At 41.0% G+C, this 23,772-nt stretch overlaps 1 protein-coding gene across 1 annotated transcript in view; it reads right to left on the bottom strand.

Annotated features, from left to right (window-relative positions):
• The window catches only part of LOC127653411 (immunoglobulin kappa light chain-like), a 48,221-nt gene that overhangs the window by 10,072 nt on the left and 14,377 nt on the right, over positions 1-23,772 (bottom strand). Inside the window, exons 3-4 of the mRNA XM_052140094.1 lie at positions 8,407-8,451; positions 7,990-8,317 (exon numbers count right to left, since the gene is read on the bottom strand). Of these exons, the coding sequence (XP_051996054.1) occupies positions 7,990-8,317; positions 8,407-8,446 (368 nt within the window). The 5' untranslated portion in view covers positions 8,447-8,451. The remainder of the gene's footprint in view (positions 1-7,989; positions 8,318-8,406; positions 8,452-23,772) is intronic.

Genomic DNA, 23,772 nt, shown 5'->3' with positions numbered 1-23,772 from the left:
ATTTTCTGTTATAAATAAAACATAAAATTCAAATAAAATAATGATTCAATGAATGTGAAATTTCTCACTGTAAGTGCTCCGTTAGATAAAGAAAACAAAAACAAATGTCATTCAAAATGAATGAAAATAAAATATGCATGTTAGTAAATTGTGTCGTGGTAATTTGAACATATAGGGTTGACCCCAACCTTGAATTATTTAACCCTAACCTTAACAAATAAACCTAACCTTTAGATAAAAAAAACAATAAAGCAAAATAAAATACATTTGTTCACTCCTACCAAAAAAAAGATTTCAAATGATAATAAAATATTTAAAAGGCAGAAAAATCAAGAGAGCCTCAATTAAATGACAAGAATCGAGTTTTTAATCAAATTAATGAATAGTTATCAAAAGGTCAATCTTACTTACCAATCACATTCAGTTTTGTTCCTTGGCTGAATATTAATGTGATTCATGATGTATCTTCACTTGTTGAACATTGGTGACCTTGAATGTGCTCTTATTATGACTGTTGACTAAGGGGGTGAGTCTAAGGGGTGTGGTTCGTTCATTATGTTTTTTCAGGTGTTGCAATTTAATAAACGACTGCATGCTCCTGTGTGTGTGGACACGACAGTCAAACGAAACTCAATGGCTAGGTGAGTTTATTCCTCCGTCATGTTTTAGCCGGTTTTCTACCCTTTATGTTATGATGGCAAAGTCAACAGTTTATGGGCCCAGGAAGGAGTTTGGAAGCCGGTGGAACCGTTTATGTTTTGACGGGGATGAGAAAAATTATGAACTGTGGGAAACTAAGTTTCTGGCGCACCTGCGTCTGCTCAGTTTGAAGAGCACCATACTGAGCGAACCACCTAATGATGACGGTGTAGAAGAAGACGCGGAGAAAAATGAGGACGCGTATGCAGAACTGATTCAGCTGTTGGATGATAAAAGCCTTTCCCTTGTGATGAGAGATGCAGCGGATGATGGAAGAAAGGCGCTAGAGATTCTGAGAGAACACTATGCTGGTAAAGGGAAACCACGAGTGATCAGCTTATATACAGAGCTTACGTCTCTTCAGAAAGCTGTCAATGAGAGCGTCACAGATAATGTCATTCGCACAGAGACCGCTATTACAGCTTTGAGAAATGCGGAAGAGACTTTAAGTGATGGCTTGTTGATTGCAATGGTTCTGAAGGGCTTACCGGACTCTTTTAAATTATTTTCCATCCACATAACCCAAAGTGATGAAACGATAACTTTCACGGAGTTCAAAACAAAGCTGAGGAGTTATGAGAGCACAGAAAAGTTTAGTGCTGCCTGCTCAGAGGATGACAGCGTGATGAAGGTGAAAGCAAGAGACGGGTGGAAGATGAAATTGACCTGTTTTAACTGCGGACAGAAGGGACATAAGGCTGTGGAGTGCATTTCTACTACGAGTGAGCATAGAGAACAGCGACAGTGGTGTAATTTTTGTAAAAGTTCCACGCACAGGGATGTGAATTGCAAGTGGAGAAAGCGGGACAACGTGAAGCAGGTGATGGATGAGGAGGAACACACCTTTGTTTTTAAGGTGGGCCAAGTGGATGCCGTCCTGGCCAGCGGGGTGAGGGAAAAAGGTCTCATGGTTGATACAGGAGCCACATCGCATATCATCCGGGACATTACACAGTTCAAGGACTTTGATAAAAGTTTTGAGCCACATAAGCACATCTTAGAGCTGGCTGATGGAGAGAGGACCAGCGGTATCGCCCTGAGGAAAGGTACGGCCAAAGTTCGCCTGAGAGACAACAATGGTCAAGTGGTGGAAACGATGCTGATGGGGGCGCTGTACGTCCCATCTTTTCCACAGGACATCTTCTCAGTCAAGGCAGCGACGTCCCAGGGAGCGACGGTCATTTTCAAAGAAGGTCAGAACAGACTTGTTCATAAGAACGGTGTAACATTTGACATTCAGGTGTATGATAGACTGTTCTATTTAAGCACGGTTACAAATGATGTTGATCAATGTCATGTATGTTACGATATCCACACATGGCATGAAATTCTTGGTCACTGTAATTATGAGGATGTGTTGAAGTTGGAAAATGTTACAAAGGGGATGAAAATTAAAGGTAGAACTGAAATGTCTAATTTAAAATGTGAAGTGTGCATACAGGGAAATTTTGTTCAGAGCAGGAACAGGGAGGCAGATGAAAAAGCAAAAGTTCCTCTTGGACTTGTGCACACAGACTTAGCTGGACCTATGGAGCCGGTAGCAAAAGATGGTTTCAGATATATCTTGGCATTTACTGATGACTATTCAGGTGCAATCTTTACATATTTTTTGAGAGTAAAGAGTGATACAGTCAAAGGAACAGAGAAGTTCATTGCTGATGTTTCACCTTACGGTAAAATTAAATGTATGAGATCTGATAATGGCACCGAGTTTACATCCAGGGAATTTCAGTCCCTGCTCAGTAAAAATGCAATTAGACACGAAACCTCAGCTCCCTATTCATCCCATCAGAATGGGACAGCTGAGAGGAGCTGGAGAACTTTGCTTGACATGGCAAGGTGTATGTTAATCGAGAGTAGCTTACCAAAAATGTTATGAACGTATGCAATCCAGACTGCAGCTGTTATTCGCAACAGATGTTATAACAGACGTGTAGAACAGACCCCATACTATATGTTGACTGGAAAGAAGCCTGATCTTTCGAGAATGAGAATATTTGGGTCAGAGTGCTATGCATACAAACAGAACAAGAAAAAGTTAGACTCTCGATGTGAAAAAGGGATTTTCATTGGTTATGACAAGAATAGCCCTGCATATCTAGTTTTCTATCCAGACTTCGGGAAAGTGAACAAAAGTAGGTTGGTGGAGTTTATCACAAAGAGTGGGACAGAATACCACACTCAGACAGATCAGTTAACGTGTGAAGATGATGTGCGTAGGGAGAGCGCCGAAACTCACCTACCAAAACCTGAGAAAATAGAATTAATAAATCCCCAGGACATAAGATCTGAAATGTGTGACCCAAGCCCCAACACAGGTGAAAGGGAAAGTGTTGAGAGCAGGCGTTATCCACAGAGAGAGAAGAGGCCTCCACAGTATTTGAGGGATTATGAGTGTGGAATAAAATGTGATGATGACCATGCACTAGCCAGTATTGATTATTGATATAGAGTTGCATGTGATGTACCCCACACTCTAAAGGAGGCTATAAGTTCACCAGAGTCAGAATTGTGGAGTAAGGCCATGCAGGATGAGATGAATTCTCTTAAGGAGAATGATACGTTTACCCTTACAACATTACCGGAAGGTAAAAATATAGTGGGGGGCAGATGGGTCTACACATTGAAGGAAAACCCAGTTGGGACAACATACAAAGCTCGGTATGTGGCGAAGGGGTATAGTCAAGTTGCAGGCATTGATTATAATGAAAATTTTTCTCCAACTGCTGACATGACATCAATACGTAGTTTAATGCAAATTGCAGCTCAATATGGTTTAGAACTGCATCAAATTGATGTAAAGACTGCATATTTGCACGCCCCTATTGATACTGAATTATATATGGAACAGCCAGAAGGATTTGAGGTCAAGTCAGAAACAAGTGAGAGGCTTGTCTGTAGACTTAACAAATCACTCTATGGTTTGAAACAGTCAGGGCGGAATTGGAATAAAATGCTAGGAGATTTTCTGATTCAAAATGATTTTATTCAAAATCCTGCTGATCATTGTGTATACAATAAACAAATTGGAGGTGAGAGAATCATACTGATAGTCTGGGTTGATGATCTTCTTATTGCAGCAAGTGATAGTCAGATACTCAGAAATGTGAAAAGAATGTTGGAGGAAAGATTTAAAATGAAAGATCTTGGTAAACTTACACATTTCCTGGGTATTGATTTTGCACAAGGAGATGGTGAGATAAAAATGAACCAGAAAAGGTTCATTATTAAGATTTTGGAGAGGTTTGATATGATTAATTGTAAACCAAGGTCAACTCCATGCGAAAACAGAATGCAATTTGATAATGAAGGTGAACGTGTTGATCTAAAGCGGTATCGAGAAGTGGTTGGTAGCTTGATCTATCTAATGACTTGTACTAGACCAGATCTAGGTTTCATTGTCAGTAAGCTGTCACAACACTTTTCTGAACCAAAGAACCAACACTGGGTAGCTGCTAAGCATGTATTGCGATATTTAAAGGGAACTGTGAACAAGGAATTGTGTTATAGGAGAAATGATGTAAATCTTAATCTCTTTGCATTTAGTGATGCTGATTGGGCAGCAGACCAGAATGATAGAAGTACAACTGGTTACTGCTTTAGTTTGTCTGCCACTGGTCCTGTTATTTCTTGGAGATCCAAGAAACAATCCACAGTTGCTCTTTCCACATGTGAGGCGGAGTATATGGCTTTGGCAGCTACTGCACAGGAAAGCTTATATCTTGTCCAGTTATTAAACAAAATGGACAATGAATGTATTTACACACCAGCGACAATTTATGAGGACAATCAAGGGGCAATTGCTTTGTCAAAGAACCCTATATGCCGTCAAAGGTGTAAACATGTTGATATTAAGTATCATTTTGTTCGATCTGCACTTGAAGATGGAAAGATAACTATTGAATATTGTCCTACAGCAGCCATGGTTGCAGATATTCTGACCAAACCTGTAACCAAAGCCATACTTGATAGATTTGTGTGTTTTATTTTTGGTGTGATGTAAATGTACATGATAATTGTATGTTATTCATCCTAAGAGCAAATGGGGGTGTTGAACATTGGTGACCTTGAATGTGCTCTTATTATGACTGTTGACTAAGGGGGTGAGTCTAAGGGGTGTGGTTCGTTCATTATGTTTTTTCAGGTGTTGCAATTTAATAAACGACTGCATGCTCCTGTGTGTGTGGGCACGACAGTCAAACGAAACTCGATGGCTACGTGAGTTTATTCCTCCGTCATGTTTTAGCCGGTTTTCTACCCTTTATGTTATGATGGCAAAGTCAACATCACTCATACAAATATCTTCTGAATTTCAGAGACACAGAACAGAAACATCTACTTGCAGCTTGACCAGATCTCTCGTCATTAGATCTTTCAGTGATTAAGTATCATTTCAAGAGAAAACTTCATTGTTTGCTATATATAGCATAGTGTCTCATTTTGCTAACTTTTATTTGTTTGCTGAAAATACACTGACAAACTCTTCATTGAGGGATCTGTATAGTTTATCATTTAATAGACTAATCCTTGACCCCTAACTACAATCTGTTAAAAGTCACTGTCATTATTTTTCTCATTTACAATTTTCTTAAAAATGTTCACTAATTTGATCATATGTTCATGTCTTTTCTTCTGTTTGTTAAAGCAGAAGTGAATATAAACAGTGTTGATGTTTTTGTCATGGTGTGAATCACTGTGATACGTGCTGTTTGAGACTGTCGTCCCATATATTACAGTAATACACTGCAGAATCTCCCACATCCACATTATTGATTATCAAACCATATTTTTTGTTAGATGACTTTGTTGTAAATGTGAATTTAGAAGAAGAAACTTTAGATCCGTACCAATGCTCGCTCCAGTCAAACTTCACAGTTAGAATGTGGTGAGTAATTCCTCCTGGAGTCTGTTTATACCATTTAATAGCGTCAGTACTTATTCCCAGAATACAGTTGAGAGTGACTTTCTGTCCTTTATTCACTGTGAGAACTGGAGGATCCTGAGTCACTACAGTCACACCACTGACACCTGCAGAATAAAAACAACCTTTATATGAGACAGTTTAAAGATGCCATTAAAAGTGAGATGAGATATTGTGAACACTTACAGGTGAGAAGAGTGCAGAAAGTGCAGAATATTTTCATCATCTTGTGATTTGGTGTGTGTTGAGTGTAAAGATGAGCAGTGCTGTAGAATAATGCTGAGATGAACAGAGAGAGAAACTTTAAAAGAGCTCTGGGAGGGAGGAGCCACTAAAACACTAAAGACCCGCCTACATCACAACAACATACTGCACACCAGTGTTATTATAGTAAACGACAACTGATAAAAATCTAATTCTTTTACTAAAATACAATGAAATTATTGGAAAAAACTGAAGCTAAACTTAAATAACCCCAAAAACTGACTAAAATAAAATAAAAAATATCTTGAATTAATTTTACTTTTTGACATAATATGGTGAATTTGGGCAAAGTGGGACAATTGTGGAAATATTTATTTTCTTGACTCTTTGAATTATGATCCAGATGACACAACCTAACATTATACCTCTGAAGAAAGCTTTGGATGTATTTTACCTTTGTCAAAAGCAAAAATGAAGAAATATTCAATAATGGGAAGTAAAACCTTTGAACATCCAAAAAGCTCATAAAGTCATCCATAAGACTCCAGTGGTTTAATCCATGTCTTCTGAAGTGATCTACTCAGTTTTGGGTGATAACAGACCAAAATGTGACTCCTTTTTCACTGTACATCTTGCAATTGCAGTCTAGAGGAACGATCATGATTTCAAGCTCGATTACACTTCCTAGTGCAGTTCTCAGAGTGCCAGATGGTGCTGGGAAATATAATCAAGCTTGAAATCATGATTGCCAAGGAGACTGCTGATGTCAAGATTTACAGTAAAAATGGACGTAAATATTGATCTGTTTCTGACTCACACCTATCATATCACTTCTAAAGACATGGATTTAACCACTGGAATCTTATGGATTACTTTTATGCTGCCTTTATGTGTTTTTTGGAGCTTCAGTGATTTGGCCCCTATTGACTTGCATTGTATGAACCTACAGAGCTGAAATTCTCTTCTAAAAATCTTCATTTGTGTTCAGCAGAAGAAAAAGAAAATCTGGGATGGCATGAGGGTGAGTAAATGATTAGAGAACTTAAATTTTTTGGGTGAACTGTTCCTTTAATTGTTAACTCTACAAAGTTTAGTTTAGTAATGTTTTATAATCATTTAATGAAATACACATGGATCCAATGTGGATCAAGCTTGAATGTCTTCGCAACTTTTACAATCCACATTAAACATGAAAATGCCACTAGATAGAGTTAACACACAACAGCCCAGAGAAATATAATGATGTTTGACTTTTTAAATTTCACCACTAAATGTTCAGCTTTAGCTAGCCATAAAAAATATTAAAACAAAAATTAAAATGAACTGAACTGAAAATAAAAAATACTGAAAAAAAATTAAAACTAAACAAAAATAATGACAAAATGAATAGAAAATAGAAATAAAAAACTATGAATCCAAAACTATAATAACACTGCTGCACACATCTCAACTGCACTTTCACATGTCAAACTGCATATTTATTTGGCATTTGAGTATAATGCATGAAGCAAATAACATAAATTTGGTCCGTTCTATTAAATATAATTTTATCCTGTTGAAAAAGATTAATAAAAAGGTTTAAAATGTCAATATGGTGATCACTGATTAATACAAATATATAATAACAGCAACATATGTTTACTGTTTCACTGTACTTCACTATTTCAAATAAAATTATAATTTCAGTCTCAAAATATATGAAATCCTTTTTGTTTTCTGCAACTATGTGTGAGGTATGGGACTATCTCTAGTGGGCAGCAGGGGTTGTGATTACATGTTGAGCTGCTGGTTGTGTGTTGGGGAGGCATGTTCACAGAGGTTCAGCTCTCTCTTCTGCACTTATATATATAATAACTTTTATTTTATTCACATTTATATAATGGAACTGAAATGATTCAAACAGACATTCATCAAGATGTTTACATTTTGTCTGGATGTAAAGTGCATTTATTTGGACTGGCTGAATTTAAACCGTCCATCAAAACATGAATTTTAAGAATCCTGGCTATTATATGAATGAAACAATAATTATAAACATTGTGCATATCTTACATTGAATATGAATGAAAGAACTTGAGATGAAGAGGTTTTTCATGTTGTGTAAAAGCAGAAGTGAATGTGAGCAGTGAGGAGGTTTTTGTCATGGTGTGAATCACTGTGATACCCCCTCACTAACAGAGCTGTCCCATGTGCCACAGTAATACACTGCCGAATCTCCAATCTCAACATTATTGATTATCAGCTGATAGTCAATATTTGATTTGGTTTTAGATGTGAAGCGGTTGGAGGGAAAACTGTCACCGTACAGGTCAGGAGAACTGTGTGAATGATAGAATCTCAACACAAACTGAGGAGTTGCATTTGGAAGCTGTTTATACCAGTAGACATATCTGCCTTCATCTTTTGCAATATTACAGTCCATGATGACAGAGTTTCCCTTTTGTTCTGTCAGTACTGAAGGTTTTTGTGTGAGTACTTTAACAGAACTGACACCTGCAAATTGATAAGAAATGTGAAAAATCTTCATTTCATCCCCGTGACTCTGAGAGAAGAACATGTGAAGAGTGAAATGTGTAACTTACATGACAGAACAGTGAGGAGAGTGTAGAATATGATCAGCATCTTGTCTGTATGATGAGCAGTTTGAGTTTAGTGGAGAGATGAAGAGAATAAGAGACGATCACATGAGACTCATAAAGACAACATGAGGAAGAGAAACTCTGAAAGAGGAGGGGTCATCACAATTCAGCCAATCATTTCATCCTTCTAATAAAATTATAATATTTGTTAATATAAAATATTAACATTCTTTCTGCTAAAAATAGATACAAGACGTTCAAAAATATAAAAATGAATAATTTTAAAGCATCACATTAATAATTTCAAACTATGAGCTGCTGAATATTAAATAAAAATAATTCAATCAATCAAAATTAGCACCAGGATTTCGAGACACATACAAATGTACACCTTCAACCTATTCGAGTGTACTTGTTCCTTTAAGTATTTATGAATATGTTTTCTAGAAACGCTCTTCACTATATCTGTCAGATAAAGAGATGAAGGCTTTGTTAAGACTAATGGATGTCTGGAGCATCATATATTCATACAGTTCTTCAGGTGTGTGCTTTATGATATCTTGATATTTCTATTATTTATTGTATGTTAACCTGTTAACCTGCACCCCCACTCAGGGGCTCACAGCTGAAAATGATATACCTGAATTAAAATAAATACAGCTCCTGAGAACAGTATACCACAGGCACAATTAAGGTCTCTTTGGAAAGAAGACACTTGGCACTCTACTAACAATCAATCAGAGTTGATAATGCTCAAACAAATAAAAAATTATAAAAGTTGAAGTGCCTCATAAATAATGTGAACTTCAAAAAATGTTTTATTATTTCATGTATAAATATATAAAAATAGACCTGGAGGAATCCAATTAGGTAAATAATTGAAAGCCACAAGTCTCAACAGTTTATATTTCAAACTTGAGGAAGATATAATGAAAAATGGGGTTCCTGCAAGCTTTTTTCCAAGACTATGTCAGTTCCCTTTCTCCCTCCCCCTGCCCGAGGCACATCCCCAGAAATGACATCCCCAAACTAAAATAATTGTAGTTACTGAACAATTTGCTCTACATGCACAATTTAGACATATTTAAAAAGAAGACACTTTGGAGTTTATTACCCAAATGTAAAAGTTGAAAAAACTTACACAGACAAAAATTTATAGAATTTAAAGTGTCTTGAAGATCATTTGTACTGCAAGTAACATTTCATTATTTTATGAAAAAATAAATGAAAACAAACCTGGAGGAATCCAGTTAGGTAATTGATTGAAAGCCACAAGTCTCATCAGTTTATATTTCACATTTGAGGAAGATATTATGAAAAATGAGATTTCTGCAATATTTTTCCAAGACTATGTCCAGGTACCAAGAAGCCTCCTTGGATACCTCAAAAAGCAACCTAATGACCAAATGTTATGAAGGGTACTGCAAGCTATTTTAGTCATCATATACACTGTTCCATGCTTTTTCAATTATAAAATAATCCACACAACCATAAGACTTTATATAAGTGATTTATTTGCACAACAGAACAATAAAAATATAAGTAAAATATTATGAAATATTAAAAACAATAAATGTATAAAAATAACTGAATTTCTTTGCAACAGAAAAGGCAAAGAAAAAAAATTCAAAAATGCTGTTGTCTCTGGCAAAATGCTAAGTCCTGTTTAGTCAGTGCTGGTCATGCCAAACGTCCTCGTCAGTTGAACAGTTCCACTTTTCTTTAGGGGTGCTTGGGGACACAGCGGGTATGGACTTGGTTTTTCTGCTGCTCTTTTGCCTCTCCCTTTTACTGGTCGATTCAGGTCTAAAACAGCAAGTGCAGATCTTGAAGAATTTGAGAGCTTGCATCTCTTTTCTACTGGTTGGCTGGTGCTTGGATGCCACTCTTCATCTGAAGATTCAACTTGATGGCTGTTGCATGGGAAAGAATAGAAAGATAATTAGCACCGCATGTCAAGTAATTCTGTATAGTTTTTATGTGGCTGGCCATTCAATCAACAATCAAACTGATGGGCAGTCGTTTAGACAGCATGGCCAGTGATACAGACAGCATTCGTATGGATGGTCAGACATAGAACCAACAATCACACTGATGGCCAGCCATCAGACAGGCCATTTGTTTTATAAGGTAAATGCACTGTGGTCTGAAAAGATGATGCTACTTTATTTCTATTTATTTCTATTTGTATATATTGGACAATTGTAACGTTGTTTAGTTATTTCTGTAATTTTTCCTAGCACAAACACACTATATATATATATATATATATATATATATATATATATATATATATATATATATATATATATATATATATATAGTGTGTGTGTGCTAGGAAAAAATACAGAAAAAATGTCAAGTCTATTTATATTTATACTGTATAGGACAATTGTACAGGTGTTTATTTGTTTCTGTTTTTTTTTTCCTAGCACACATACATTATATAGATATATAGTGTGTGTGTGCTAGGACAAAATGACAGAAACAACTAAACAACTGTACAATTATCCAATAAATACAAATATAAATAGATAAATAAATAAATACATATAAAGTAGCATTATCTTTTCAGACCACAATGCATTTACCTCATAAATCAAATGGGAAAACAAACACACTCACACTCACACTCACACTCACACTCACACTCACACTCACACTCACACACACACACACACACACTCACACACACACTCACACACACACTCACACACACACTCACACACACACTCACACACACACTCACACTCACACACACACACACACACACACACACGTATAATGTGTGCATGTTACATAGCAACTCACCGATGTAAAATTGGACCATCTTTTCCATCCTCAAGCATATCACCCTCGGCGCTGTCTTCACTCTCCTCAATTTCGTCATCGCTGCTTCGAGTGATCTCAAATAAAACATCTTCAGCAGAAAAAAAACTTCTTTTGACGATCCATTTGATGAGATAATCCGTCCAGTAAGTAAGACGCGAAAACAGATGTTTTCCGTCTTTTTACTATGGCTTGTTTGTTGTCAAATGAAGGGGTGTGGTCACAGCCTACGTCGCAGGTTAGCTCCTCAATAGAGAGTGGCTGATTCAAATAAATAAAAAACATCTTGTTCGCGAGGAATTTAATCTACCCGGTTATCGTTGGAATCGTGCACTGCTTGGCTACATTTTCTATCAGTCATATAATTTCAATTCTTTCATTGGCTTTCGTTGTAAAGACAAAATAATAGAATCAGCATATCATGACGTCAAAAAAACTGACCGCAGTGTTTGGATATTTTGACCTATATATTGCCTATCTTTGTATTTGTGTGTGTGCGTGCGGTCTTAATTTGTTCATTACACTCTAAGCAACACACACATATAACGTTCGGCTACCGGGAGTCTGTTTTTATGCATAATTTTATTGCATAACCGACAAGTATGATACTTCACCCTGAAGAAACTCGATGTAAACAAAGGAACAACCATCGATGTTACAACGTTATTGTTTCTTTGGACTAAAAATGCTCTATGGGATGTTATTCAGTGGACCCTCACCTTTCCATTCAATCTGGAACTTTTAGCAGTGGATGCGTGTGTGGCTCGTTATTACGACACTACTGGTATGTACTCTGTTTTTGATTACGTGTGTTTTGATCTGTACTGCTTACATAAATGCAAGAAATACATTCGTTATAAGCTTTTCATCGAAAAACAGAGCTCTATCATCGATGCTTGAGGCTTACACCTTTAAAATTATATATAGTTTGCCAAGATTAATGATGTTCTTTCACGTTAAATCTATTCATAAACATGAAACTAGTGGGGGAAAAAAACTCTTCAGTGCGCTGGCGCACTGGCAAAGGTTAACAGGTTAATGAAGAAGTTATAACTATCTATAACTATAAGACTGAGTTTGTGTTTAGTGAGAACAGAGAAAAATCATTTACATACAGCTAAATAAAGAATGGAGATTTGTGGCAGGTGTATCCTGAGCGAGAAGAGATGAACAGAAATATTTCACTGTTAATTCAATGTTGTTTTTACAATATCTGAAGATGACTTCTGTGACAATGTGGTTTCTGCCGCAAAATACATATTTTCTAGTTAAAAATGAATCGTGAGATTTCATTAAAATAACTATTCGATGAATGTGAAAAAGTTGATAGTATTTCAAGAACACTCAGACTTTTAAATAGTTTTCTTGGAGAATTTTGATCCCACTGACACTTCACATGAGAAATGGGGCTGAAACAGGCTGAATCCTAGAGCATGGGATCACACAGCAATAGTGACAATAGCTTGTCTCATTAGTAAAACTAAAAATGCAATTTCATGACATCATAAAAATTTATAGAATGTGAAATTTGTACATTTTTAAAAATCTAAAATGTGATTAAAATCATAAAGCAAAATCAAATAAAAATTACAATATACTATATTGTGTGAATATACTGTATATGAAGAGGCCCCCTCTCTCAGTTTGCTTGATATATTTTTTTAGTTACATTGTGCTTACATGAGGTCAAACGTCTGGCAAGTAAAAACTAAAATTTACAATCCAAAGATGATCGTAGAGGGTTGTTAACTAACATTAAATGTATCCACTGCATTTATACACTACTCGACACATAATTTATCATCATCAGTGTACAAGAGCAAACAGATAATATTACTGCTGCAGTTACAATCATGATGATTAACATAAATTAACATTAGCATTACTAGGTTAATTGGCATAACATTACACTACTTACACCTTCGCTAGTTAGCTATCGTTAGCAGTCTGAGGTAATGTTAAAAGATAAAAAGCTGAAACTGACATCCCTAGTTTGTACCCTGCTTTTCAGAATGGTTAGAGCATGAAATTGTTAAAGCTACAGTAGGTAGTATTTATTCATTGAAAAAAACAATTCTATATAAACATGGTGTCTTGTTCAATGAGGCCCAATTAGAGATTAGTTAGCACCACAGACTCTAGCTCCGAGTGAAAAATGTGGGTCGGGTAGAGTCAATCCAGCAAGTTTTAGTCAATCGCTTTTGGCAAGGCAGGCCTTGGCTCTGTTTGGGAACAGCTGTCAATTAAACCCTGGCTGGGGGTGAAGAGCATCATGTATATGGGAAAGAATTGGGGGCGCTGTTTCTCAATTACATTTATTTCAAAGTTGCCTACTGCAGAAACACTCTGTCAAACTCTAGAGAATTAAAGTATTTCATAGAGGAAGATTTTCTGTAATTATGACTTTGGTCTGTTTCTCACAATAAGCTATCCAATGACTTCAGAAAACTCAGTATGTAACGCACAACTCATATGAACTACTTTTACGTCCTTTTTGGAGTTTGATAATCACTGGTCACCATATTCTTTCATTATACAGCATAGCTTAGACATTCTGCTAAACATCTCCTCTTGTGTTTTACAGAAGACAGAAAGTCTTACTGGTGACACAATTTTAATTCTTTGAAAAATATTTGTTTAAACTATTCCATAAAAAACAGAAAACTAGAAAGTAATCTCTGTATCGTGCCAATGAACAATCTTTTTTAATTGTTCATTTCACGTAAATCTTATATGCTATGCAGTGCTCTTACTCTTCTTATGTTGTGTAAAAGCAGAAGTGAATGTGAGCAGTGAGGAGGTTTTTGTCATGGTGTGAATCACTGTGATACCCCCTCACTAACAGAGCTGTCCCATGTGTAACAGTAATAAACTGCTGAATCTCCAATCTCAACATTATTAATTATCAAACTATAATCTGATTTAGATTTGTGATTTGAGTTGAATTTAGGGGAGGAGAAGCCAGATCCATAAGTAGGAGAACTGTTTGGATGGTAAAAAAACAAGACAAATTGTGGAATTCCTCCTGGAGTCTGTTTATACCATATAGATTTATCAGTAACTGTTCCCAGATTACAGCTGAGAGTGACTTTCTGTCCTTTATTCACTGTGAGAACTGGAGGATCCTGAGTCACTACAGTCACACCACTGAAAAATGGAAAGTCAGAAACCTTTTTGTTAAAGTAACCTGAAACACAATTCTAGAAAATTATTTAAAAAAATAAGAATTTCATACATGTGCAAGCAGTGACGAGAATGCAGAGTTTCATCAGCATGTTTGTATGTGTGAATAGATCTGATCTCACAGTTTAACTACGAGTTGAATAGAGGTACAGAGAAGACAGAGATTATTTAAAGGAGTTTTGTGGGAGGGGTTTCTACCAGCCAATCACTGTCAATCGCATCATGTCCTGGGAAAGAAACATTGTTCTAAGTAAATGAAAGTTACTCACTTTTTTGTAACCAAAGGCTGTTCTGTGATGTTTGATAACTTAACTTGAGCATAACCAATAACTAGATATTTACAGATACAAAACCAGATACAACACCACCATGTTTTCTACCATTATTTGGTTATATGCTGATTAAACGAAGCCAATTGTATTAGGGCAAAATAATATCATGCTTGAACTATCACTGTCACTGTTTTTGCACTCCACAGTCAGCAGCGGGTGGTGAGTTTAGCATCAAGCCTTGCTCTCATCAAACCACATCTTGTAGGATGCATTCTTGCACTGTTTAATACATGGGTCTTGAGAAATTTTAAACGACATTTAAAGGTTCACTCAGTATTTATTTTTTTTATAAGAAATTAATAGTAATTTTTTAATGCATGTATAAAATCACGACCACTCATGTGAGATGAAGTGTTCAGTCATATCAGTAACCTTATAAAAGCTGTTTTATTCTATATTTGGCAAGGACGCCTCATCAGGTCAGCCATGATAGAGTCGCACGACCAGCTGAATACTACTCGCTTAATCTCAGTAACTGCCCTGTTATTGGACACTTTATTTCATGGATAAAAATTAATCCTGTTTTACTGTGCATTGTGAATTTCTACAAAGGCTTTGGTAACTGAAAACTACTGTGTTTGAATGATGCAGCATCCAGGCCACTAGGTGACATTGTAAGCCAATGTAATCCACTTCGACATACTTAAAGAAATGAATGAGCGCACCTTTAAAGGGTAACTAAACACCTGCTCAGAGTCTGACTCCACCCACTAGAAATATTTGAAAATGCTGGAAAAGTGGGCAGACCCCGGCGGGGATAGAGGGAACGAACCGAGTGCGGGGCTGAGCGGGGGGGGGGGTCACCTGAGACTCGTAGTGACGGATTAATTGACAGCTGCTGTCAGACTCTATGTTATTATTATTCCTCACACGGTCGCAAGACGACATGTACATGAATCTGGCACGGTGAGCTGGAACCTGCTTACGTCAGCTGTCACCGCTGACGTCACGAAGTACCGCAACAGCCAATAGGAAAATTCAACTGCAGTAGCCACCGTTCAACCTGAAGAGGGCAGCACTTTTTTTACACCATATATTGTAGAATTAAAACACTTTATACACAAATGTCAAAAAAATTACTTGAATCAATGACCAGTACTAATAAAGCCCCATTCTTACAGATCATTAACTAAAAAAAGTTGGTTTAGGGTTTAGTTACCCTTTAACTTGACACAATGTCTTAAAACATGCCATTAAAGAAAAAAGACACAGAAAACAATGTGACACAACTAGGATTGCAAATTTTAAGAAATGTCCTTAATCAACAATCACTAGCGTAAAGGAATGAAAATCGATTAATCAATAACAAAAAATTATAATAAACTGTGCGTGGTATACAGCTTGAAAAAAAAATACAAAACACTTTCTTTAATTAAAGTTTTATTTATTCAAAGTTTGATTTTTGACTGACCAACGATTGTAATGCAAACGTCAACATCAGAGAAAAATTCCTTACTGTATAAGGAAACTAAAAACATGAAACAGCCACCGAATATGTGCATGTAGCCTACTGTTTAAATATAATTTAAATAAATACACTTAAAGAATAGTTCACCCAAAAATGAAAATTCTCTGGTAATTTACTCACCCTCGTGCCATCTGAGATGTGTATGACTTTCTTTCTTCTGCAAAACACTTTTAAAGGTTTTTAAATTCAGCCATTTGTCATCACCTGAGTGGAAGCAAACTTTTATGGTTAAAAAGTGCTTAAATATCATTCTTTTTCACACACAAAGTGATCGATTCACTTTAGAGGACATTAATGTCACCGCTGGAGATAGGATGGATTACTCTAATGCTGACTATCTGTGCTTTTTGGACCTACAAATTTCTAATCCCATCCTCTCACATTCTAAGGACCTGCTGAGCTTGGATCTATTTCTACAAATCTTCAAAAGTTTTTTGCAGAAGACAGAAAGCACATCTCAGATGGCTTGAGGGTGAGTAACTTGTCAGAATATTTTTGGGGGAACTATCCCTTTAAGAAATGTGAGTATTGGTATTTTCCTCTTAATATATTTATATGTTTTCAGTTCAGTGTATTTTAATATATTCAGGCTGTTTTTAGTATGAATTTGTGAATTGTAATTTACTGTTAATGTATTACTGTTAATAATAACTTTTATTGAAGAGATAGAGTCAATATCATTTAACCGTCACATTGTGGATCGTGGGATATTTCAGACCTCACACTAATCAAAAGGTAATGAACAACTTCTAAAACATTTTAATTTGTTATAATTATGAATGTTCAATGCCATTTGTTTATTTGGCTTCTGAGGGGCGACTGAGTATGTCCTGACTATGTCAGGAATGCAGTAACAGTGCTTGTTCATTTAGCCTAGCTCCCAGAGAACGGATACGAGTAGTAATTAATGAATTGATCATTGATCAAAGTAAGAATTTTATTGTGTTTGTGTTTGACCCTTATCTGCTGACCAACTGAGACTTAGTGATTCCAAATAATCAGTGTGATGTCTCTCAATTACATCTTTGGCATAGATCAACAGTTCACCATGTTTGGATAGTTCCATAAATATCTGAATGGCAAACCGATCATAAGCTTGTAAACCTGTAAAGATGATACCAATTCATTTGCATATGCCTATAATTACTGTTGTTTCGGTAATCTGAGTTAGTTTAAGGTTAGATCCTCATCTTATTTTCGGTTTCTCTCATATGTCTTTGGAAATATGGAGAACTTTGTCTGTAGTAAACGCTCTCTCAACTGATTGAAACTCAAACAACAGTTAATAACATGCCTCTTCAGTGCTGATGATGAGATTTCCTGTGAATGTACCTGCATGCTCTCCTGACGAGAACTGACGTGACTGTTGGTGTGGATGAAACAGGGAGACTGGCGGATCAACACTGTTGGTGTCATGTATGAAAGTTTTATTTTGTATTTTTTACAGGAATTGACATGCAGCACAGAAGTGACAATGTGCCCTCTAGCTGCAGATAACCGTATCTACAATTTTTTGAGCAATCACTGGGCGGCGCCATGATGATTCTGATTGTCTGTTTACTGTTTCTGATCTCAGTATGAAGTAATGTAATGATGTAACGAGTTATCCAGATGGAGAACCAAAACCATTTACGTGTTAGAGTAAAAAAGAAGTAAAGTAAACATGTGTATGCTTCTCATTTCAAAAATTTGCCTTTCCTTTCCTTGCATCCTTTTTTTGTTTCCTAGCTCTACCTTCTAAGGCAATAAGAAAATGATGCAATTAAAGGAAACAAGGATGGAGGAATCAAAGCAAAATGTGTTTGTAAATTGGAATGTCCTGCTCATACAAGCATCACTTAAAAACACCATCTTTGCACAGATGAATACCTTAGAATGCTTAATGTTATTTTGTTGAACCTTGATTATTTAATATATTCATAACAAATCCTAATAATTCAAGATGCACTGTTGAAATATGTGCCAAATATGGTTTCCTTGAACTGCAAAGTTAAAACATAAATTAAAACTTTTGCATCAGATGTGAAGGAGAGGAGAATTTATGCATGCATCAGGTGCATCGACACAAAAGGCTTCGCTCGAGCCTCCTCGGGAAGCTTCCTCTGTCTCGAGCCTCCTCACAGTGCATTTAGAGATTTGATATGTCCTTCCTGATGGCAGACTTTGATCGGTTTTCAACGTCACAGGCTCGAGAACGGAGGAGCGAAATGGAATGAGAAACACCCTAAACAGATGAAAATGAATAATGAAAGCTCGTCTCCCCTTGGAAACCAAATGTAGATAGGTGCAAAAGCACTGATTGCAGATGTAAATCTTGTGCTAACTTATGATACTCATATTTTGTGGGAGTCTGCAATAACTTATCAATGTTTTATCTTCAAAGTGCAGAACATCAACTGGGTCTTTCAAAAGTCTTTCCAACATCAAACATCACTGTTCTTCATTTTGTATCACTAATAAAAGTAAAGCCATTCGGGGACAGTGCTATAGTGATGATACATATACTAATAAAGATCCTAATAAAGTGCAAGATGTGGTCTTCTACTTTTGTAGCCAATCCGCCTCAAGGTTCGACATGTTGTGCATTAGGAGATGCTATTCTCACTACAAGACTGGTTATCCGAGTTACCATAGCTTTTCTGTCAGCTCGAACCAGTCTGGCCATTGTCGGTTGACCTCTCTCATCAACAAGTCCATCCGCAGAAATGCCACTCACTGGATGTTTCTTGTGTTTGGCACCATTTTTAGTAATCTCTAGAGACTCTTGTGTGTGAAAATCCCAGGAGATCAGCAGTTACAAAAATACTCAAACCAGACCATCTGGCACCAACAATCATGCCGAAATTAATGAGATCGTAAGGTTACATTGAAACCTTGGTTTTCTGAGTGTGAGACTATCTCCATCAGAATACATATGTATGGGACTATGACACCACCCCATGTCATGTGACATAGATTCTCTGTAAGACACTAATTTAATAGCTGATGCACAGATCATACACACCTGGCTATAAAAGGCATGCTCACTGCACAGCTATCCCTCTAAATAAACGTGGCTCTGAGCGACAGTCAGGTGGAGAGATAATATCTCACTCAGAAAACCAAGGTTACCATGTAACCCTATTGTATTGACACTACTTTATATCTCCACCAGAATACATACGTATGGGATAGGCTGTAAGACACGTCACTCCTAAGAAAGTCCAGCACAGTCTCGGAAAAAAATGTGGGGCAATATCTTTGGCAAAAAGGCAGGATTAGGATGAAGGGCCTAATGCTGCGTTCACACCGGACGCGAATAGCGCGTCAGGCGCGAGTGATTTCAATGTTAAGTCAATGCAAAGACGCGTTACGCGCGTAAAAAATTCCTGTGGCGCGAATGAGGCGTAGAGCGCGGCGCGGTAGACGCGAATGGCGAGAATTCAGCGTCTGGCGCGTTACCCGCGAATGGTGCATTTTGTGCATTCACGCCCCTGCTGGAAAAACCAGCATAGACCAGCATAATTTCCATGCTGGTCTATGCTGGTTTAGCTGGTGGACCAGCAAGACAATGCTGGTCTACCAGCATGGTCTTGCTGGTGATGCTGGTCTATGCTGGTTTTTCCAGCAGGGGCGTTTGACGCGAATTCGCGTCTGCCGCCTGTCACGAACCCCTTTCCTCTGCCCCATCTCAGCTTCCTCACACGCACATACACTTCCGCCTCCTCGCCCCTTGAGCTCAGCGTTTTTTCCTCCTCAGCACTCGCTTTATGCAATTACAGCTCGCCGAACTCTCCCCTCTGACTCATGTTAGATACGCCCGTGCAGAACATTATGACCACCGCACTTCTCAATCACCCTTTATTATGTTCACCTGCACCGCGTTGTTCCCCTATATATCACAACCCTTCGTTTCACTCGGGTTGGTTATTGTAGTTTCCGTGCTTTGCCCCTAGTCTCGCCTAGTTCTGAACTCTCTTGTCTTTCTTAGCTTGCCAACTCCTCTTGTTCCCTGTCTTAGCTCCTCAGTCCCGTCTTGTTTATATATATACATCCTGTTTACCCAGCTTTGACCTCGCCCCTCGACTACTCTCGGATTGCCCCTTACTCTCCTGATTCCCGGCTTTGACCCCACGCCTCGACAACGCTTCACTGGATTGCCCTTGATTGTACTTTGCCTGCCTGCAATAAACGCAGTTTGACTTACATTGTGACTGTCTCAACTTGTGTGCTACAAATAACCAACCTCACGTTGACAGTCACAATGCCCGCTAGAGTCGCGAGCTCACTGAGCGAGGTGCACGTCACATCGGCGGAGCTACAGTGTGGAGAGATGACCACGCGCTCACGACCCAGGGGCAGCAGGTATGCGCTATTTCTGATTTTTTTTACCCGGTTTCACCTGTGTCTGCCCCTGAGCCCGTTTACGCATGTCTGAGCGCCGTGAACTCTCCACCCCCGGAGAGGTTTTATGGCTCTTCGGACGCAGACCAAGGGTTTTCTATGCAAGGCAGCGGTTATGTAACGCATAACCCCGCCCTTGACATTATGGAGCCAGCGGCCCGACTATTGGTGTTGCGTCAGGGGAGTCAACCCTTGGAGGTTTTTGTGACTGACTTTTGTGCCCTGGCTGACCAGGTGAATTTTGATGAGGTGGCTCTGAAGGACATTTTTCAATGTGGACTGAATGAGCCAACCTCATCATTAATGCCTGGTGGTCGTTGCTCTCTGAACCTGGCTCAGTTTATTGACCTCGCCCTACTGTACGCTGGTTCCTCGTTTACTGTGGGGGAGGCAGACACTGAACCAGCGCTCCACACCAAGGCCCCCGTCTCGAAGCCTACTACGGCCCCCGTCTCGAAGCCTTACACGGCCCCCGTCTCGAAGCCTTACACGGCCCCCGTCTTGAAGCCTACTACGGCCCCCGTCTTGAAGCCTGACACGGCCCCCGTCTTGAAGCCTGACACGGCCCCCGTCTCGAAGCCTGACACGGCCCCCGTCTCGAAGCCTTACACGGCCCCCGTCTCGAAGCCTTACACGGCCCCCGTCTTGAAGCCTGGCACGGCCAGCGAGCCAACGCCCATGCCCGCCACGGCCAACGAGCCAACGCCCATGCCCGCCACGGCCAACGAGCCAGCGCCCATGCCCGCCACGGCCAACATGCCAGCGCCCATGCCCGCCACGGCCAACGAGCCAGCGCCCATGTCCGCCACGGTCAGCGAGCCAGCGCCTGTAGCCTCTACCACCCCAGAGCCAGCGCCTGTAGCCTCGACCGTCCCCATGGCCACATCCCCTATGGGCCGAAGACGTAAGAGAAGGAAGAGGGCCCCTTCTCCCCAGTCTCGTCTTGTGCTCAAGACCGCAGAGGTTCCCCCAGAGTCTTCCACGGCTCTGCCGGGTTCTGCTCCGCCCCCAGAATCTTCCACGGCTCTGCCGGGTTCTGCTCTGCCCTCAGAGTCCTCCACGGCTCTGCCGGGTTCTGCTCCGCCCTCAGAGTCCTCCACGGCTCTGCCGGGTTCTGCTCCGCCCTCAGAGTCCTCCACGGCTCTGCCGGGTTCTGCTCCGCCCTCAGAGTCCTCCACGGCTCTGCCGGGTTCTGCTCCGCCCTCAGAGTCCTCCACGGCTCTGCCGGGTTCTGCTCCGCCCTCAGAGTCCTCCACGGCTCTGCCGGGTTCTGCTCCGCCCTCAGAGTCCTCCACGGCTCTGCCGGGTTCTGCTCCGCACTCAGAGTCCTCCACGGCTCTGCCGGGTTCTGCTCCGCCCTCAGAGTCCTCCACGGCTCTGCCGGGTTCTGCTCCGCCCTCAGAGTCCTCCACGGCTCTGTCAGCCTCTGCTCGCCCCTCAGAGCCCTCCCGGGCTCCTCCTCTCGAGCCTCCCAGGGCTCCTCCTCATGAGCCTCCCAGGGCTCCTCCTCACGAGCCTCCCAGGGCTCCTCTTCACGAGCCTCCCAGGGCTCCTCCTCTCGAGCCTCCCAGGGCTGCTCCTCTCGAGCCTCCCAGGGCTCCTCCTCTCGAGCCTCCGAGGGCCCCTCCTCACGAGCCTCCTAGGGCTCCTCCTCACGAGCCTCCCAGAGTTCTACCCCTCAAGTCCCTCAGGGCTCCGCCCCTAGAGTCTTTCATGGCTCCACCCCTCCAGCCTCTCACGGCTTCGCCTCTCGAGTCTTTCAAGACTCCACCCCTCAAGCCTCTTACGGCTTCGCCTCTCGAGTCTCTCAGGGCTCCTCCGCCTCTCAGGGCTCCGCCCCTGGAGTCTCTCAGGGCTCCTCCCCCTCTCAAGCCTCTCAGGGCTCCCCCTCTCGAGTCTTTCAGGGCTCCTCCTCCTCTCAAGCCTCTCAGGGCTTCGTCTCTCGAGTCTTGCAAGGCTCCCCCCCTCAAGCCTCTCGAGCCTCCCAGGGCTCGGCCACTAGAGGCTCCTATGGCTCTGCCTCCCGAGCCTCCTACGGCTCCCCCTCCAGAGCCTCCTACGGCTCCACCTCCCGAGCCTCTCATGGCTCTGCTCCCAAAGACTCCAGAGCTTCCCAGGGCTCCGCCTCTCGAGCCTTCCACGGCTCCACCACCCGAGCCTCCTACGGCTCTGCTCCCTAAGATGCCAGAGCCTTCTAGAGATTTGCCTCCCGAGCCTCCTGCGGCTCCGCCTCCCAAGCCTCCTACGGCACCACCTCCCCCGGCTCCGCCTCCAGAGCCTACCAGGGCTTCACTCCTGGAGCCTTCTACGGCGCCACCTCCCACGGCGTCACCTCCCCCGGCTCTGCCTCTAGAGCCTACCCGGGCTTCGCTCCTGGAGCCTTCTACGGCGCCACCTCCCACGGCGTCACCTCCCTCGGCTCTGCCTCCAGAGCCTTCCAGGACCTCACCTCTGGAGCCTCCTACGGCGCCACCTCCATGGGCTCCACTTCCTGAGCCTTCCAGGCCTTCGCCGCTAAAGCCTCCTTCGGCTCCACCTCCAGAGCCTTCCAGGCCTTCGCCCCTAAAGCCTCCTTCGGCTCCACCTCCAGAGCCTTCCAGGCCTTCGCCCCTAAAGCCTCCGTCGGCTCCATCTCCAGAGCCTTCCAGGCCTTCGCCCCTAAAGCCTCCGTCGGCTCCACCTCCAGAGCCAACTACGGGGCCGCCTCTGACGACTCCGCCTTTCACGGCTCAGCCCGGACTTCCTGACCCTATTCCTGTCCTGTGGTCACCTTCCAGACCCCCGGACCCAGTCCCTGTCCTCCAGTGTCCTTCCAGACCTCCTGACCCAGTCTCTGCCCTATGGCTGCCCCCTAGATCTCCCGACCACCTGCCTGTCCGCTATGTTCCCCTTGACCTTGCATTGAACTGCCCATTTGACCCCCATGGACTGTTTCATTTTTCCTTTATGCCTTCTGTCCCCATATGGTTTGTGTGTTTTGTGTGTTTCTGTTCCCCGCGAGCTCACACGCTCGTTCTGTCCCCTCGAGCTCACACGCTCGTTCTGTCCCCGCGAGCTCACACGCTCGTTCTGTTCCCCGCGAGCTCACACGCTCGTTCTGTTCCCCTCGGGCTCACACGCTCGTTCTGTCCCCTCGGGCTCACACACTCGTTCCGTCCCCTCGGGCTCACACGC

Source organism: Xyrauchen texanus, chromosome 12 (genome assembly GCF_025860055.1).
Source record: "Xyrauchen texanus isolate HMW12.3.18 chromosome 12, RBS_HiC_50CHRs, whole genome shotgun sequence".
Lineage (NCBI taxonomy): Eukaryota > Metazoa > Chordata > Actinopteri > Cypriniformes > Catostomidae > Xyrauchen > Xyrauchen texanus.
The sequence above is the reverse complement of the archived record's forward strand: the minus strand, read 5'-3'. Positions and strand labels throughout refer to the sequence as shown.